Genomic DNA, 19,342 nt, shown 5'->3' with positions numbered 1-19,342 from the left:
TATTTATATTATGCCTTCAGGGTTTTTTTTTTTTTTTTTTTTTTTTTTGGTCTAATGAAATAAGCCATTTCGTTTTATGCATTACAATAATTAATCGGTCACCTTAGACAAAAGACACTCAAAAACAACAATTTAACCATCATTTTGAGAGTGTGGGAGAATATTTGCTTGGCCATATGAACTAAAATCACTAGTTCCAACTGGCATATAAATGTGGTTTGAGATTCAAAGTCTGTAGTCTTCATTCAGTCGGCGCGCTTTGACATTTGCAGATGAGATGGGGAGACGGTGAAAATACTGATTGAGGATGAAATGTCTTTTATCCACTTGTAACCACAGCCCACAACAAAGGCAAACCGAATCGACTTCCATCTCTTTCATTTCCTGTTCCACAGGAAATTGCCTCAGAGGAAGCTGATGGCTCACTGCTCACCGCAGTAGTTATCTCTCATCTAGCCCCCTTTCATTAAAGAAACGGCAACATTTTGTGCTCCGACAAACATGCACTCATTCACAAAAAAAAAAACATGAATAATATGCATCAGTGGTCAAAAGGCAGTTTCCACAATTGCCCTCAATCCATTTTCCTTACAATGATGTTAAAACACATAATGGTGGGATTTAAGTTCTTAAGTTTTAAATTTTTCTTGCCTTGAACATGTTTCTGTGTGATAAACTGTGCAAAGGCCTATATATTTTACAAAAATGATGGGTGCTGTTTGCTGTTATCTCCCTCTCTTCCACTAGCTGGAAAATGAAGCCCTGTTTTTGTAAATCTTGAAATCTGAATTATTTTGCTCTAGATTCATTTCTCCTAGAAGGTGAGATGAGCTTATCCACTTCAATCAGGGCTTGGACGTGTCGACATTTCCTAATGGATCAGCCATCCCCTCAGAAGCTAATATGAGCGATCGCCTGCCCCGTGAGACAGTGGCCCTTCTTAACGTCATTCGTCACAGTATATAATCCCAGCTCTGATACTGCCGGGGGAGGAGTGTCAGGTACTGTGGCACATGCGAGGAGCTCCCAGTGATCTGTGAAGGGGCAGCTTAAGAAGATATCGTCTGAGACAACAGCACCTTCACCATATGAAATGCAGGGAAAGAAGACATCTCAAGAGACAGCAGCTATGTCCTCTGTCCTACAAACTAATCCAAAGGGGCCCCAGACAGCCCCTAAATCACCTGTTGGACTTCTTAGGAAGAGAGGTCAAGAAGCAATTCCAAAGATGCAACCCGCTATGATGATGTTCTCCAGCAAATACTGGGCTCGGCGAGGTCTATCTTTGGATTCAGCAATGTATGACCAACAACACCTTGCAGCCTCCATGGTGAGTAATGAACAGTTTTGATGGACACTCTTTTGGGCGCCACATTCCATATAGTCAAATTGCCTTGATATTCATTCAGATATTTGGAATATGGAAAAATTATCCTGGAAAATGTAACTAGTGGCAGTTAGTGAAATCTAATGAAATGTTTCATTACAAAATTCTATAATATACTGACTGAAAGCCTTGACAGGTGGAACTGGGCACAGTGATGTAATACAATATTTTGACATCATATAAAAGACGAACAGAAGTTGGTCAAAGGCAGTTAAAGTCAATGTGTCTCTCAGTACAAGTTCTCCTTTTGAGATTGTTAATTACCACCCTTGCATGCTTAACGCTTGTAAATAAACATTTTAAATAACTTTTTAAAAGAAATAAGCCTTAATCTTAACCCATTTGTCCATCTTAAGAGTTTTATATTCACTAAGCAACACCTCCACGCAGCTCCGCAGGACATCCTTTAATCGGATCGATGAAAGACCTGACAAAGAAGAACCAAAATCCACTCATGACCTTGGGAAATTAGCAGTGATTTTCTCTCTGAAGAATGAAGTGGGCTGTCTGGTGAAAGCACTGAGGCTCTTTCAGGTTAATGAACATCTCATCTGGTGGGGTAGATTAGTAGGACATTTTAATTAGTATATCTAATGCATAGCACTTCTTTAATAAAAAAATTTGATAGGCTTTTGATTGAAACCAAAGTGACATCTTGCCGTTTTATATTTAAAGGAGAAGCATGTGAATTTGTCCCATATTGAGTCTCGGAGATCCAAGAGAGTTACCAATGAGGTGGAGATATATGCTGAGTGCAACTGCTCAAAGAAAGAGTTCAATGAGTTGGTGCAGCACCTGAAAGACCACGTCAACATTGTGTCATATAACACACCTCAACACGTGTGGTCTGCAGAGACGGGTAAGCCTGAACTTAGAATAGCCATTGTAATTATGCTCTGGCTTTGTAACAATGTTACTGATTCGTCTGATGTATTTATTCCAGAATGTTTGGATTGTGTGTGCGTTTTGGGTGGGTTGCCAGATGGGGAAGGAATACCATGGTTTCCCCATAAGATCTCAGAGCTGGACCAATGCTCTCATCGAGTGCTGATGTATGGCTCAGAACTGGATGCTGACCATCCAGTAAGTAAATCGGTTTAGTAAATTTAGGGAGTAGCTCAATGGTGGAGTGAATGAAACCTCACCCCAACGGCAAACAATATACTCTGCTTACTCTTGATTTTGTAATATTGTTCTATACATTAATATTCAGTAATGCAATAGCTAACATAAAATAGTACATTTATAAATTTACACTAACTTTTACATTTTGTAAGAATTGTTCATGATGCCCTGGTTGAAAATAAAAACTTATTTTGAAGTGATTCCTTGTTCTTTGTTGCAGGGCTTTAAAGACAAAGTGTATCGGGAAAGGAGGAAGTACTTTGTTGAGGTTGCAATGAACTACAAATTGTAAGTATGGATTATAATATAGTTTATATTCTTGTGTAGTTGATTTTGGATTTTTGTGGCTCAATTGTTAACTAGTTGAAAATGCTGAAAATAGGTAAAAGCAGATGCATAATACAGTTACATAAAGGGAAATATGAAACTGACTAAATGAAATGACAAAAATTGTGGATTATTATTTTGCTTAATATTAATCAGAATATCTTTTTTTTTTTTCAGTGGGCAGCCCATCCCATGGATAGAGTACACACCAGAAGAAGTGAAGACTTGGGGAGTAATTTTCAGAGAACTTACAAAACTCTACCCAACTCATGCATGTCGCGAGTACTTAAAAAACCTCCCTCTTCTCTCAAAGCATTGTGGGTACAGAGAGGACAACATCCCACAGCTGGAAGATGTGTCTCTATTCTTACGAGGTAAAACATTTTCACATCCACGCAGATCTGCTGGCATTTTTAATTGCATTCATTCAATTTAAATGTCTACAGTATTTAATCTGGAGGATTTGATTGTGAACCTTGCAGAGAGGTCAGGGTTTACCGTGCGACCTGTGGCTGGATATCTGTCACCACGAGACTTTCTGGCCGGTTTGGCTTATCGAGTGTTTAATTGCACTCAGTATATACGTCACAGCACTGATCCTCTCTACACACCAGAACCGTGAGTATAAACTAACACCAATGATTTTTATGTAGAATTGTTTTTTCTTTATCACCTCTAACTTGTAAACTGTTTTTATGTCCTCAGGGACACCTGCCATGAACTGCTGGGTCACGTACCGCTCCTAGCCGATCCCAAGTTTGCTCAGTTTTCTCAAGAGATTGGCCTTGCATCTCTAGGCGCTTCAGACGAGGATGTGCAGAAGCTGGCAACAGTAAGTGTGACAGCAGCTTATTGAATTCTTAAATGTCATCTCAAGCTTGACTGGCAGTCAATACTGAAATACAAAGGTCACTAAAGTTTTTCATGGCATAAAGTTTGATCTATGGTGCTGAGTCATGCATTTGCATTGAAATCAGATCGCTGGTACTATATGGCAGACTTCAAGAAATAATAAGATCTGGGTATAAGGTTTTTGGTGATCTCAATATGAGTGGGTATATCTCATAAGGGCCTGAAGAAACGTCTTGTAGATAATCTTGCTTCTAAGCAATATATGCAATAAAACACTGTACATTTTTTCCAGTGCTATTTCTTCACAATTGAATTTGGACTTTGCAAACAAGATGGCCAGCTGAGAGCCTATGGAGCAGGTCTTCTGTCTTCTATTGGAGAGTTGAGAGTATGAAGCCCTTTGTCAAATATATGTAAGCACCTCATGTATTAAAATGTCAAGCTTTTAAGTGAATGAATAATCTTCTTTGTTGATGCAGCATGCGTTGTCTGACAAAGCGACAGTGAAGATGTTTGATCCCAAAACCACATGCTACCAGGAGTGCCTCATTACAACATTTCAAGATGTTTATTTTGTCTCTGAGAGTTTTGAAGAGGCAAAAGAAAAAATGAGGTAAGTATATCCATTCAGTCAGATGTAAAATTGGACGCTAATCCACAATTCGACTTAAAGGGGGGGTGAAATGCTCGTTTTCACTCAATATCCTGTTAATCTTGAGTACCTATAGAGCAGGGGCGGAGCGGGGGGGTGGCTAATGGGGCTTAAGCCCCGAATGTTTTGTCAAAAGCCCCGAATCTTTTAGCTTTTTTAAAATAACTTCAACTTTGTTTCATTTCCTCTCAGTCTCTCAGACTGGAGCGGCAAAAAAAAAAAGAAACAAAAGCTCTATTACTGTGCGTTGTGGCGGACGGTAAAGCATCACGCATCACTTCGCTTGTTTGCCAACTGCTGATAAAAACTAACGAAGAAGAATATAAATCATCTTCTTCGTCGTTGTCATTAGGGGCTGGTGGGCTTTTTATTTCACCGCCGTCGCAGCGAGCTCACTGACTAACCGCCTGAAATTAACATTATGGACATAACAATTTTTTTAAAAAGGAACTCGTAACAGCAAACCTCACCGGCCAGAGAGAGATTCAAAAGCAATATATCCCAATGTATCAAATGCTAAGTTATTTCAGGGCATGTTTTACAACTGTTCTCGGCACATTAGTGGGATAAGAAGATAGATTAATTGAGAAATATAGCTGGAGAACAATTAAATACAAAATAGTTTGTAGGCTCTACTGGGTGAATATTTTTTTTTCTGAGTAACCATCATTTTCCCAGATAGTGTATAGATTTTTAGGCATTCTGTTATCTCAAACAGCCTGAAAAATAGTGCATTTAGCTGACATAAATGGGGGGAAAAAATCTCCCCTGCGGAGTACACCCCTGCAGCCCCCTAGGTTTGGGCTAAGCCCCGAATGTTTACATCTTCTGGCTCCGCCCCTGCTATAGAGTAGTAATGCATCCTTCATAACTCCAAAAAGTATTTAGTTTTATTATATTCATAAGAGAACGATAGTCTGTACCGATTTTTCCCGAAAAAACACGAGCGCCTGGAGGCGTGACGTGTGGGCGGAGCTAAAGAATCACGAGGGCGAGTACGCTTTTGCGTTGAGAGCGTTTGGAAGCTGTGACAGCTGTGAAGGCTGAAACTGAACGAGAGCAGCAGCGGCAACGACTCGCTCCGAGCGGGGCTCGAACCCGGGTCTCCGGTGGGAGGCGGACGCACTAACAAGGAGGCAGAGATATTTTAAGCAGTTTTACTCACCGCCTGTGGTTCCAACACACAATCGTGACCCTTTTTCGTTGGGATTGCATCATCCTTAAGAAATAAACGATACGCAAATCCGTCGTCAAACTGGGCTTTGTTTGTAAAACAAGCATTTTAGAAATGCAGGGAACAAACACTTGCACAACTCCGTTGATGCTCTGTAAAAATAAACTGGTCCCTTAATGCTGTTTTTTCTTTGGTAATCTGTGCAGGGTTGTCTTGCCCTGGCAACCAAAAACACACTCCTTTTGTGACATTTCGCGACGCTCTCCCTCTGATCAGTGAATGCCTGTTGTGCTCTCATTGCTCTGCTATATGGGAGCGCGTTCTCTTCCGGCAGACGTGCCCTTAGGACCCATATAAGGAAATTCCGCTCCATCTAACGTCACACAGAGCCATACTCGAAAAAAACTTTCCGAAACTTGTGACAAACCTGAAGGAGTATTTTTGGAACAGAAATACTCCTTCAAACGTACAACTTAATTTTTGAAACTTTGTCCATGTTTAGCATGGGAATCCAACTCTTTAACAGTGTAAAAAACTCAGTATGCATGAAATAGCATTTCACCCCCCCCCCCCCCCCCTTTAATAATGTCAATTATTGTTGTTCTTTCTAAACAGGGAATTTGCTAAAACCATAAAAAGGCCTTTTTCTGTCTACTACAACCCATACACCCAGAGCATTGATTTATTGAAGGACACCAGGAGCATTGAGAACGTGGTTCAAGATCTACGCAGTGACCTAACCACTGTCTGTGACGCCCTGGGAAAAATGAACACGTACCTCGGTATTTAGCTAATCAAGATCATCAGTGCTTTATTGTGAAATAAAACTGCAACCGTTTTACATGATTCAATTAAAATGTCATTAATACTATAACATCTGATGTTGATTGTCTGGGCCTAATGTCCATTAGTCTTGGCTTGTTATGAGGATGTATGCACCACAAATTAAGGAGTTAAAGCTTGCAACCATAGTCATCATATGGCATTCAAAAATTCAGTCATCATTGCAATGCTTTAAAGTGATATTTATGAAATATTGATATTATTAGGAACAACAAAGCTAAAGAAAGGATTCAGTATCTATGTAGTCTTTGCCTCTTTGTGCCTAATGTTGTGCGTAAGACTCATAGCAAGTGAAGGCAGTTGATATGTGCAATTACAAATGATAAAAAAAAAAAAATAACCTCCATGTAAAAATCACTAGACGCTATTCTGATTCCAGTGGCTTTCTCTATTTGTAAAGAGTATGTTTGTGTTGCTTATTTGTTGATGAAAAGCCAACTTCTCAGTCAATAAAGCATTATATTTTAGCATTCCATTTTGGCCTGTTTTTTTATTTGTATTTTTTTTAAGTGTGCCGCAAAGTTAAGAACACATTTTTTTTGTAACGCAACATTTGATTTAACATTAAAATATGTATTTAAACAAGTGCATATTTATAAAAAAAACTTAATTCTAGATTTATAAAATGTAGATTTTATTATCTATTATAGTAGATAATATTATCTATATTTCATAAATATCACTTTGACCACTAATAACCATCCTTTTCACAGTATCTTGTCAATGAACCTCTTCATCATCGTCGTTATCAAAGGCTTTCTCCTATAGTGTGTCAGAGATGACATGTAATTAGTGTGTTACAAGCATTATCATAATTATTCATTAAACTGCATTCATTTCTAGTAAAATTGAATTACTAAATTTAACTGGTGCATAAACTCTCACCCAACCACCGTGCTGTTTAACCCAGGGAGCGAAGTTCTCCTGCAGGTACTGAGCTCCGTATCCCATGACCCTGTTCATGGGGTGTAGGTCCAGGGCTTTGAGTCTGCTGGTGACCTCGAAGGCCAGGGCGATCTGCTCACGTTTTTTTCGGCTCTGCAGAAATTCTGGTACACTACTTGTGATGAAGGCTTTAGTCAGTGTTTTAAACAAGTCGTAAGAGAAAGTTTGCTGCAGGTATCCCAAAAGCTCTTGGTTGCTTTGAATCTGAGAAGGCAGAGGGAACATTTAAGATCAGGAAAAGCTTTTAGGACTACAAACTGAACTGCTTTTTTACCACTTTGATGTGACTCTTAAATAATAGTTATAGTATAATCATGTGACTCTTTCATAGTATTTTATAGTTGATATTAATAATATTTTATCACATATTTTCCACAGTTTTTAACAGAAGCCCTACATACATTTGGTCTGTTTCCACCAAGTTCCAGATGTCAAACTTGTATTTAATTAAGTGGTTTATCCTGAACTTGAAACTAATCAGTAAGTAACACTACAAACTGTAAAGAGATCAAGAGGATTACCGTTGCATTCAATTCGTCCCCTGATTTCTTCAGCAAGTCAACAAGCCTCACTATGACATCTGAGTTAGCCTCCTTAGCAACTAGGACAAACCAGAATTACAATCCGTATAATCAATAGTGTTATAGAAGATAATATTTCAATGACTTGAACGTATTATCTGGTGATTGTGTTGTGTATAACAGAGTACACTTTACCAGGACTGTCTGGCTCTAGTTCTTTATCAAAATTAAGTCTGTTGTCTGCAATCTGGGCCAGTTTTTCAGCCACATCACCAAATTGCTCATCACCTGTTTTCAACATACATGACATTAAAATGAGAATAAATGTTACAATCATGAGTCACAGATCTCAAATAGGCTACAGTATATCTCTGGTATCACTTGATTTTGCCTCCAGTCTGTACATACAGGCACTCCGATATATTGTGCTTGGCTTCCTCCTCTTCTGGCAGTATGTTTCAAGCAATCGATATTCATCACAAGTTATTAAAGGTGAGTCACCGTCCATCACGTGAAACAACCACTGGCTTCTGCATATCAGATAAAGAAACAGGTAATTTTACTTTTTATGCTACATATCACATCCGTAAATAGCGTAATCAAATCAGATCAAAACGAAGGATGTGAACTTATTTCCATTTGATATCTGAAAAGCCTTTAACCGCACTATTTCAGTTTGTGATCAGAAAAGAGTTATGAAGCGACCGTTACAGTTTAAACTTTTCACGACGTCACAGATCACGTCTAAAGTACAGTTCATCTGACTGCAAATTTCAGGGGGAAACGCACATTTCATGGTTGTAATTCTTTAATCGGACCACAGAAAGTTTATTGAATTAATGTAACTTAACAGAAAATAAACATCAAAACCTACCGGGAAACCGGGTGAAGTTTTCCTGAGAATTGGAGGCGTACGTTACTGTTCATACGCACTACCGTCATTATACGTAACTTACAGTATACGGAAGTTGTATGTAGAGCTGTCGCTGATGCTTTTATTTTCGTTTCGAGTCATCTTTCACACTGTTGTTTATGTTAATATGCATCTATAGCAAACCTTTTCCATAATGCATGCCCATTTTAAGCTAAATGATTATGACGCCTCAGCTAGCCAATTTTCATAAACGTATTTTTGTAGGCCTTTTGTTATAGGGTAGAATAAAAATGCATCTAACAAACGTTACTACTAACACAAATGATAAAACAGACTATGAGTACAAATACCTACCTCTTTTGGAATGATGTAGAAGACTCCCTCTGTGCTTATTTATTGAGATTTATTTTATTTATTACAATATAAAGCAGTTATGAAAAAAAATACAACTTCAGCTAAACTATAATCAAACTCTAAACAACAGTATAGGCTTTAGGTGATAGGTGATAAGCCTATAGGTGATAGGCTTTAAGGTATCCTTTATGATTAATTAAAGAAGCATTTAAAAAGTAATTTACTTCTAAGTCTCTTTATTTTTATTTATTTAATTTTTGGGGGGCAATTCCACTTGTGTATCAGGGGGTATCAGTCTCTGTAAATCATGTCTAATTCACCGGATGTCCTTCCGCTGTCACCTAAGCTTTTGTCTACTCACACTTTTGCACTTCTTTATAATATTCTTAATCAGTTACCTTGTGGTTTTGACACTTTCTCTTCTCCCCCGTGTGCGTGCTGGTCTTGTTAACCTTTTCATGAATTTACTTTTCACACTGTTTGCTAATTTGATCCTGTTCTATATTCGAAACGAAAGCAATTCAAGTACATTTGTGTACATCACTATCATTTTGAGTAGTTATATATTCAAGCATATATGCATTAACTTAAAAGTAAGCAGCATTGGGGGTAATGCATTACAAGTAACATGAGTTGTGTAATCAGATTACTTTTTTCAAGTAACTACCCTTACGAAAAAGAAATTACTCAAGTGTGCTATTAGTATATTTCTTTTAAACTAAAAAATAGGAAAGTATGCTTTTAGTTTACTTTTTATGTACTTCTCAGAAATGGGCTTTATTAACTCCTCAGAAATATACTTAAAATGACATTTACAAAAAGTCTAAATATATTTGAGCTTTACTCCTAGAATCAGTGTTTTCATTGTTATACAGTAGAGGGCGCTAGTACACATCTTCTGCACAGGATTTCCAAAAAAACACAAGTGAAGAAGAAAAAGAAACGACAGATACTAAAATATGTAACATGATCATCTGACATGAAACAGCATAACTGTAACGTTATGGAATAAAATGTTGACCGATGAAGAGGTAATAATTACCGTCAAGCTTTGAGGTGTTGATCGACTCCATCTATGTTTTGATTATCATTCTGAATCCAATTCATGGTCTTTTTTCAGCTTTGTGTTCAAAATGTTATGTATTTTTTATGAAACACATTAAACTGTTTAAAATGTTTTTAGTATATTTAAAGTATGATGTAAAGTTCACTTAAAGAAAACTTATGAGTATACTTGCAGTATAAAACTACTAAACTAGTAGTTTACTATATGTTTCAAAGTGTACAAAGTATTTAATTAGTAAACCCTCCATATACATATGAGTTCACTTTTAGAATAATTGCAGTACAAACTACAAACATAGAGGTAAACTAGTAGTGTACTCAAAGTTTTCTACTGTTATACTTAACTATACTTTTATATACTAGAAAGTGGGCCAGCACTACACTTACAAGTATACTACTAGAACACTGATATTTGTATTTTTGCTACATAAAGTATACTTAAAAATATACTTGAACTTTACTTAAGTATACTTAGTAAAATAAACTTGAAGTATACTACTTTTTCGTAAGGGTAGTAAAGTGATGCATTATTTTTACATTTAAAATAAAATATCTTAATTACTTTTTCTAAGAAGTAACGCATGTTAGCTATTTTGTTTTCCCATTCCCAGAAATTGGGAATGATTGGTGTGAAAGGGTCAACAATATAACTTTTGAAGTTCTTGTTATTAAAAAACAAATAAGCAAACCCATTAATGCAACAAGTTATTATTTATGGAGTAACAATATTGCAATGCATTACTTTTAAAAGTAACTTACCCAACACTGAAAGCAAGCAAAATCTCAACCAAAACAATATAATGTTTCAATGTAATAATCTAACAGAAGAGTTTCTAAATGTCATATTTCAGAAAAATAAGCCATAATAGAAACTTCAGTTTGGATGCTGTAGGTCTTGAGTCGTTTGTTCTTTTTCAGCATTCTTCTTACAGCAGGCTAGTTGTTTTGCACGGGACATGTAAAACACAGGCCCAATACAGGTCCCAAGACTAGGAAAGGTATGCACCAGATTCAAGAATAAACATCTTGTGTGACTGATTTCTTCATCCCCAACCTTAAGAGTGAACATGTATGGGGCAATAGCCAGGAGAGGTCCATAGATAACAGCTGAAGGGATCAGAATCAGCAAAGCGTTATTTAGTGCTCTGTTTTTTACAGATGACCCACCTCTTCCACTATTTTGCCCTTCACCCGGACCTTTTTTGCGGAGTACTTGCACAATGCCTGTTAGACATGCCAGCATTATGAGAAAGAAAGCATCAAGGGTGATTGACAAGTACATAGATAATTTAGGGAGCCTTTCTTGGTAGGTAATCACTGCAATGCCTAAAGTGACGATCCAAATTAGAGCCAGGCAGACAACACGATACTCCCATTTATTCCCTAGTTTCATGTAGAGGACTGGATGTGCTGCGGCCAGGTAGCGCTCCACACACATACTGGTCAAGAAAAGAGGACAGCCGATCAGGTTGAGGATTGAAATGGCCTCTGAAACTGTCAGGAGCTGTCCAGCGCGTTCAGTCATAGAAATGTACATATCTAAAGGAAGACTTATACAGAAGATGATGTTCAGCATAGCAAGATTAAGCCCCAAAACTTCCGATGGTGATAGACCTTTCTTGCCCCTCACTAGCATCCATAGCATAGCCACATTAGTTGGGAAGCCCACCAGAAATGTTAAAATGTCTAGTGGCAAGTGAACATAGGAATTATCTTCATCATTGCACTTATCAATGATGGCAAGAAATAACTGATGGACACTGCTTGTAGCATAGCTTGTATAGTTGCTTACATTTGATGTCATGTTTGCCATGTTGACTGAGCACTGTAGAGAAACAACAAAGAACATTGCTTGTAGTACAAAAACTCTAAAATGCAGATGCTTATGCATGCATTTGCATTTGTGAAGTATTATCACAATTTAAAATAACCCTTTTCCCCTATTTTTAAATATATTTAAAACTGCAATTTATCCCTGTTATTGGAAAGCTCAATTTCCAGCAATCATTCTAGTGAATCATTCCAGAGATCATTAATTTGCTATTTTGGTGCTCAAAAAAAAAACAAACAAAAAAAACCTTTATTATATTTATTGATTCAAAAACATGTGCTGCTTAATAAATTGGTGGAATCCATTTACAGAATTATTTGATTTGAAAGTATAAACAACATTGTTTATTCGAAATAGAAATATTTTATAACTTTATAAATGTCGTCACTTTTGAACAGTTCATTACATCCTTCCTGAATAAATATATATATTTCTTTTAAAATTAAAGTCTTACTGACCCCAAACTTTTGAATGTATTTTTAAGGTATAGAAACAAACACCCACACACAAATAATAAATAAATGTATAAAGTTACAAAATATCAGAAGTAAGACGTGAATAAAATAAACAAAATCATTTGTGAAAGTGTTACTGAATGTTGAGACATTAAAACTGACCTTTTCTTGCCACGAGATCAATTTTATTGTTCGCCGTCCTTTTTCTTCTCTCTTTTTTGACAGATCTTAAATATATAAATCCTTTTTCTGTTGTGTTCATGTAAATTAAGTTAAATTATTTGAATTTCTGAGTTGGTTCATTGAACGTATGGTGTCCACCACCCAATGAAAATGAGAGTGTTTTTTTTTTTTTTTTTTTTTTACCACATCTGTTCTGGTTTTGAAACTCCCATATAGCAAATTTTAAACAAATCGACAAGGGGCATTGAGGACACAAAAATAATATATTGACACAGCAATTTATTACAAATGAATCAGTGCGATAAAGTGCAAATTTTACAGTTAGGTTACAAATGGCTCATTCTAACTAAGAGTATATATTGCTGTTTTACAACACATTATGAATGCAATATAATGAAAATGGGTGGTATGTGACCACCAAAGTGTGCAAAACAAAAATATTTTGGTTTCATTTTATGTTCATACACTGCAATATCATCAAAACTACTATATACAGTTAGGTTGATTTATGTATCTTTAGTGTTATCAAAGAACTGACAGGAAAAACCAGGTCCACCTCAAAATTGAATATAGTTACAATATAGCAAATACTAAAAGACATCATCAACATGAAAAATATCAAAGTGCTTCTGGTTATACCAACCAGTTAAATCTGCCCGCACATCTGTGCTGTCTGTACTGTCTTGGCCACATTCGGTGCTGCTGATGAGAAAAATGACTACTGTTTGTATTCCTGTTGAGACAAGTCTATGGGTGGGTGACGGTAGCAGCCTGTGGGGTCTTGTTTTTGGGAGGTGTAGAAATCTGTACGTAAACTGGGGTGGTAGAAGAGGTGGAGGGGTTTGGCTCAGTTTGAACCCTTTGGAAAACAAGGGCCGGGTAGATTTGGCTGTTGGCGTGGTGTGTAGGGTTTGTGCTATGGGAGCTTCTCAGCAGACTCTCCTGACTCCTGTGTGGAAAGACGAAGAGAATTCTGTGATGCACAAAATCACAGAAACTGAATCACATCTTATAGTATGTCTTATGGCTTTATACGTCCTCCCACATATTACATAATATTCATAGATGTGGTGTGGTTGTAGAAAGTGGGCTCTGGATTGGAATATACATAAGGGGCATATACAAATATTGGCAGAAGAGAGGCTATTCCTGTTGTATTCTATTTTTACATTTTAAAATGTAATTTAGTCCTATTAATTTGTCACCTGATCCTTCAGAAATCATTCTAATATGCTGATTTGTTGCTCAAGGGGCATTTCGATGTTATACAATTTTCCTTACCTCTCATACCCTCTGTTTTCATAGGCTCTGACGGCCTCTGAATAAACGGGACTACCAGGAGGCAGCGGTCGGTCAAGACGCTGGGACAAGCTGAAAAGTTTAGGTGGAGGGAATGCCTCCCAGTCTATATGCTCTCTCTCCAACCAGGACGGGCTCCTCCGAGACCTAGAGCTCCGTGTTTCTCTTCTCCTGAAGGAGAAGGCAGTACCTCCACATTTAGTATAATGATTGTTTAGGACTTTTATGGTGCTTGTTTTCTCTAAAAATGGAGTTCTGTTAAAGCCTATGAATCAATCAAGGAAATATAAAACTTGTGAACTGTTAGATATGAGGTATTTGGACAGTTTTGTAAACTTAAACCACAATTAAAAATGCATGAGTTTAATTCCATTCCATTCAAAAGAATCAAACAAGTGGAACCTGCAGAGCAAAAAATTTAATTAAACCTCTTCTCATGGTTTTGATTTTTGGCTACATTTTATTTTAAGGTGTACTTAGTTATACAAGTACTGGGTAATATTTATTAGCTACATGTATTTAATATATGGTTAGGGTTAGGGTTACTTGCATGTAATTATGCATAATTAATTATTATAACAGTAAGTACATGTCATTTTTATGGTTATTTTAAGTATTAATGTGACTAACCTGCTTCTCCCCATCCGATGCTTTTCCTTCTTTTTGCTCATGCGCTCTTGACAACAACAGACAATGAAGCAGACTGTCATGACAAGAATGACCACCCCACTCACAACAGACACCAGTAAAGCAATGCGAAGTCCCTGGTCATTTGGCCGAGGAATACCTAAACAAAACAGTGTTTATTTTCACAGAATTTGATGGCCAGTTACATATTCATAAAATCATATATTCACAAACATCCAATAGAAATGGACAAACTTTACATTGGAAACAATAATCAGGCATTTTTATAATATTTGGATAATAAGGATGATTTCTTTGAATAAACGATGATTAAATGTCTGCCCTACTCTCACAGACTGGCAGGTTGCTGCTCCATCGAGGGACGCCTGCACGTAGGATGCATGTGATTTTCTCATGGCCAACCAGCTGGTAGCCCTCCTTACACCAGAACACAAGCATGGAGCCCACAGACACCCCTGTGCCGAGCTCCACGTAGTATGATCCCCGTCGTGGGGGAAGCACAGAAATACATGCAAGTCCTGGAGGAACACATGGACACACATGTAGATAAATACAATCAGGCATTGAATATTTTATGATGTGTTAAACTGTGATTAAATAACACAATGACTCCTGACACAGCTTTTAAAATCCAATCAAATGCATCCTCTGAGGAAACAATTGCTACTGTATCAGTTGCTTCCAGTTCCAACATTTTTTGCATATTATGTTAAAGATTTTTTTTATTGCATGCATCTCACTGTCACCACTGCAGACATCTGTTTCCTTTTCTGTGAGACATCTCACGCATATTTGTATCCGGTGGTGAACCACAGCGAATTTTCATTGATGTGTACATACATATTTGTCTTCTATTTGCATAATGCTCTGAGATTAATGCTGCTTTGTATCTGTGCCTGCATGTCAGTGACTGTCTTCCCTGTCCAGCTTCTTGCTCATCCAGGCTCACTGTCAAATCCCCCCAGTTCCTTCGAACTTTTGGAATAGCAACTGATTAAATAAAGATAAGGACCTTTATCAAATATTGATTATTCCACACAGTTCTCCTTTTATCAAGTACCTGTGAAAGTGCACTTAGGCTATCAGCTGACATGTCTGACTTATCTATCTATCTATCTATCTATATATCTATCTTTGTGCCGGCATTCGGTAATGCAATATATCACGGTAATGAATATGCATGATGTTTTATAGTGGGCACTTCTAAATACTGTGAATAATTATACATTACAAATTATTCTGAATTTGGGATTCATTTTAAGAATACTTGTCCAATCAACTGGTCAAAATGCACAACACAGCTGTATGCTGCTAGAAAGAGTGTGCATTCTGATGTAAACAAGCAGCATGAGAAGCACATGGGGGAACACGTGAGAGACGCACTGAATGAAAGCACATTCACTCTCTGACAGCAGATGGCGCCAAACTGCAGAAAATGCCGTTACCCTGTAAACCCCATTAATAAAGCAGCTGCACTACTTTCTAAAATGTATTTTAATAGATTTAAACAGCCATTCAAATTTGTGGATTTGCTATTGTGTTCATCACAGTGCCAAATACTTAAATGTTTAGACTTAATAGGCTATTTATATGGTGGCCGAGATAGCTCAACACACTGCAATTTAAGAAAACACATGCAAATTGAAAAAACACCAGCAAATTAAAAAAATATCTTTTACACAAGTGTTGCAAATTATCACAACACATGCATTTAACGAAACGCACTGCAAAATCATCACAACACAAGCACATAATGAAACGCCCTGCAAATCATCACAACACATGCATATAACGAAACGTGCTGCAAATCCATCACAACACATGCATATAACGAAACGCGCTGCAAAATCATCACAACACATGCATATAACGGAACACGCTGCAAATCCATCACAACACATGTATATAACGAAACGTGCTGCAAATCCATCACAACACATGCATATAACGAAACGTGCTGCAAATCCATCACAACACATGCATATAACGAAACGCGCTGCAAAATCATCACAACACATGCATATAACGAAACGTGCTGCAAATCCATCACAACACATGCATATAACGAAACGCGCTACAAATCCTTCACAACACATGCAAATTAAGAAACGCTGCAAATCCTGCTACAAATAGCACTGACCACAATGGAAATGTTTTGAGGAAACCTCAAAAAGTGTCGGACCCGGCTGGGATTTGCTTATCGTGCAGTGGCTACTGGTCAGTGGAGTTGTTGGTGAACTGAAAGGTGTTTTTTTTTTTTTTTTTTTAAACACCCTGATTGCATGATTCCTTTATCTTTTGGATATTATTAGCCTAAATAAGCTGAATAATTACATGATTAAATGTAAAAGGTTACTTAAGATGGCTAACTTTAATATCATCAGCTAAATATAATTTCAAGGTTAATTAAAATAAATTTGCAATGCTTCATTAATTGTTTCTTAATGTGCATGTGCTGTGAGGATTTGCAGCGCATTTCGTTATATGCATGTTGTGATGATTTGCAGCGCATTTCGTTATATGCATGTGTTGTGATGATTTGCAGCGCATTTCGTTATATGCATGTGTTGTGATGATTTGCAGCGTTTCTTAATATGCATGTGTTGTGATGATTTGCAGTGCGTTTTGTTATATGCATGTGTTGTGAGGAGTTGCAGCGCATTTCGTTAAATGCACTTGTGTTGTCAAACTAATGAAGATTTTTTCTTCATTTTCTGGTGTTTTTTCAGTTTGCATGTGTTTTCTGAAGTTGCAGCGTATTGAGCTTTTTCGGCCACCGTATATTCATTTACAAACTTAAAAAAAACAATTAATCTGGACTACAACATGCCCTAGATATTGTTTGAAGTGTTTTGATTAGTTATTGTTCGTTTCACATTTTACATTAGGGCTTCATTAGTTAACATTAGTTAATTCATTAGTTTATATAAACTCCCAATGAAAAATTCTTCTGAACATTCATCAATCTAGTCTTTCCAATATTTAATAACTAATTGTTAAAATCTAAAGTTGCAACTGTGTTATTTAATGAGCTAACATGAACTAAGACTTGTATTCTTTAACAAATTAATAACATCTGTAGCAAATGTAACTATTTGTCATTATGAATGTTAATGCATTAATTAAGGTTAACTAATGAGGTCTTATTGTAAAGCGATACCTGCTGGTCTTTATAGTTCTTTTGCACTTTAATCTGTGTAAAACCTTTAACTTTATATAGTTTTCTGTATTGCTTTATTGTATTTAAATATTCAGTTATTTGTTTTATAAGAAAAAAGTTATTAAACCTGTTATACTGTATTATGGATTATTATCATGATAATACCGTATACCATAATAAAATGCAACATAAAAAAAAAATTCTGTCTTTCTTTCTGTCTGTCTGTCTCTTTTTGTCTATCTGTCTGTCCGTCCGTCTGTCCATGTGTCACTGCAGTGTCTTCAGTTGTTTGCACCTGTGTTGTTGCTGCTGGGTGGATCTGTAGAGTCATTCAGAAGTTTTGGAGTGGTTGATTGTGCTTCAGTTGTTGCATCAGAAGTGGTCATGAGCAGAATGAAACTCACTGAGGCTGCTTGAATGTGGAGAAACCATGTTTTTTATTTGATTTTCATGCATATTAATAATCCATAGAATGTCAACATAAAACATCACATTTTACCTGTATCATTGTTGCTGAAAATATCTGTAGGTTCAGTCTGATGTTCTGGATTGATTGGTTGCTCGTCAGTCGTTGAATCAGAGGTTGGCATGAGCAGATTGGGGCTCACGGAGGCTGCGTGAATATGAAGAAATCATATAATCAGTTCACACAAAACAAGATCTATCTATCTATCTATCTATCTATCTATCTATCTATCGTCATGTTCTCACCTGTGTTGTTGCTGGGTGGATCTGTAGGTTCAGTCGGATGCTCTGGATTGATTGGTTGTTCATCAGTGCTTGGATCAGAGGTGGTCATGAGCAGATTGGGGCTCACTGAGGCTGCGTGAGTGTGGGGAAACCACACAATCAGTCCACACACAACCCACATCACGGACCACGCTGATGTCATGATGAAGGTCCTCCAGGGGCCACGGGACAAGGATCAAAACAGCAGATTTGTCCTGAGGTGATCACAATACCCCGAGTAGCATGCTCAACATTGCTGATAATAATCCATTCATAGTGCAACAAGAAGGAATCTTGCAAATAGCTCCTTTTCCTTGAGGTATCCAAGCTCATCCAAGCTTAGTACATCCAAGCTAATGCCCATAGCTCCTAGAAATGTCAGATTCTTCTCTGTTTCTCCTGCTGTATTAAGCGTGGGCTTCCCTGTGTATGTACACAGCATCTGCTCTGCCTGTCCGCTCACTGCTACTGTTATCCTACAGCATACAGTGAGGCAGTCAAGGCTCTTGCATAACATGAAGTACACGTGTGTATGTAATTTTGTGCACTCTTAAATCCCTGATCTCATCTCTCCAGTAGCTCGTGCACCCTCTCTCTCTCTCTCTCGCTCCCTCTCGGGACAGTCGAGGATGAATCAGGGCATGTGGCTGTGTGCATGTGAGCCTCTGTCCTATATCTGCAGAGAGAGGGGAAAACATCATATTATATATTTATATAGTCAAATCAACATGCTGACTTATAATGCGTCACTATTTCTTGTGCACCCCAAAGCACAATAAACGCGTGTTTATCAACGTAGTATGTTGCAGCAGATGGTGTTTCTAGATGGCACGTGGACCTAACACCAGTATGAATTAATGAAATCTGTTCACTTGGATGAGCTCAGTGGGTTTCAATCTCAATGCAGAGAGCCTGTTA

The 19,342-nt window shown here is 37.3% G+C and overlaps 3 protein-coding genes across 4 annotated transcripts; 1 reads left to right on the top strand and 2 right to left on the bottom strand.

The window, feature by feature from the left end:
- The first annotated feature begins 122 nt into the window (after positions 1–122).
- Positions 123–6,422, top strand: tph2 (tryptophan hydroxylase 2 (tryptophan 5-monooxygenase)). Of its 2 annotated transcripts, none has more exons than XR_003294301.1 (11): positions 123–1,330; positions 1,778–1,921; positions 2,063–2,246; positions 2,331–2,470; positions 2,733–2,800; positions 3,017–3,213; positions 3,322–3,457; positions 3,545–3,671; positions 3,984–4,079; positions 4,171–4,358; positions 6,097–6,275. XR_003294301.1 is itself a non-coding variant. In XM_026287378.1 (11 exons), exons 1-11 carry the CDS (start codon positions 1,094–1,096, stop codon positions 6,305–6,307), a joined length of 1,638 nt encoding a protein of 545 aa, XP_026143163.1. In that variant the 5' UTR covers positions 123–1,093; the 3' UTR covers positions 6,308–6,422. The 2 variants fall into 2 exon arrangements, 1 of the variants encoding a protein (XP_026143163.1); XM_026287378.1 differs by having other exon boundaries at positions 4,171–4,304; positions 6,133–6,422.
- Positions 6,305–8,803, bottom strand: si:ch211-218c6.8 (apoptosis facilitator Bcl-2-like protein 14). The gene is made up of 6 exons (XM_026287379.1): positions 8,701–8,803; positions 8,235–8,356; positions 8,022–8,114; positions 7,827–7,906; positions 7,246–7,509; positions 6,305–7,122 (listed from the first exon to the last, which is right to left on the bottom strand). Exons 1-6 carry the CDS (start codon positions 8,766–8,768, stop codon positions 7,081–7,083), a joined length of 669 nt encoding a protein of 222 aa, XP_026143164.1. The 5' UTR covers positions 8,769–8,803; the 3' UTR covers positions 6,305–7,080.
- A 4,102-nt stretch (positions 8,804–12,905) lies between these two features.
- Positions 12,906–19,048, bottom strand: LOC113118307 (uncharacterized). The gene is made up of 7 exons (XM_026287376.1): positions 18,407–19,048; positions 18,195–18,308; positions 17,991–18,107; positions 14,862–15,053; positions 14,518–14,674; positions 13,870–14,058; positions 12,906–13,537 (listed from the first exon to the last, which is right to left on the bottom strand). The coding sequence occupies exons 1-7, from the start codon at positions 18,585–18,587 to the stop codon at positions 13,336–13,338; spliced, it is 1,152 nt and encodes a 383-aa protein (XP_026143161.1). The 5' UTR covers positions 18,588–19,048; the 3' UTR covers positions 12,906–13,335.
- Positions 19,049–19,342: the final 294 nt, after the last annotated feature.

The sequence above is a fragment of the Carassius auratus genome, chromosome 18 (assembly GCF_003368295.1).
Source record: "Carassius auratus strain Wakin chromosome 18, ASM336829v1, whole genome shotgun sequence".
NCBI lineage: Eukaryota > Metazoa > Chordata > Actinopteri > Cypriniformes > Cyprinidae > Carassius > Carassius auratus.
This window is presented reverse-complemented; position numbering and strand designations above follow the sequence as displayed.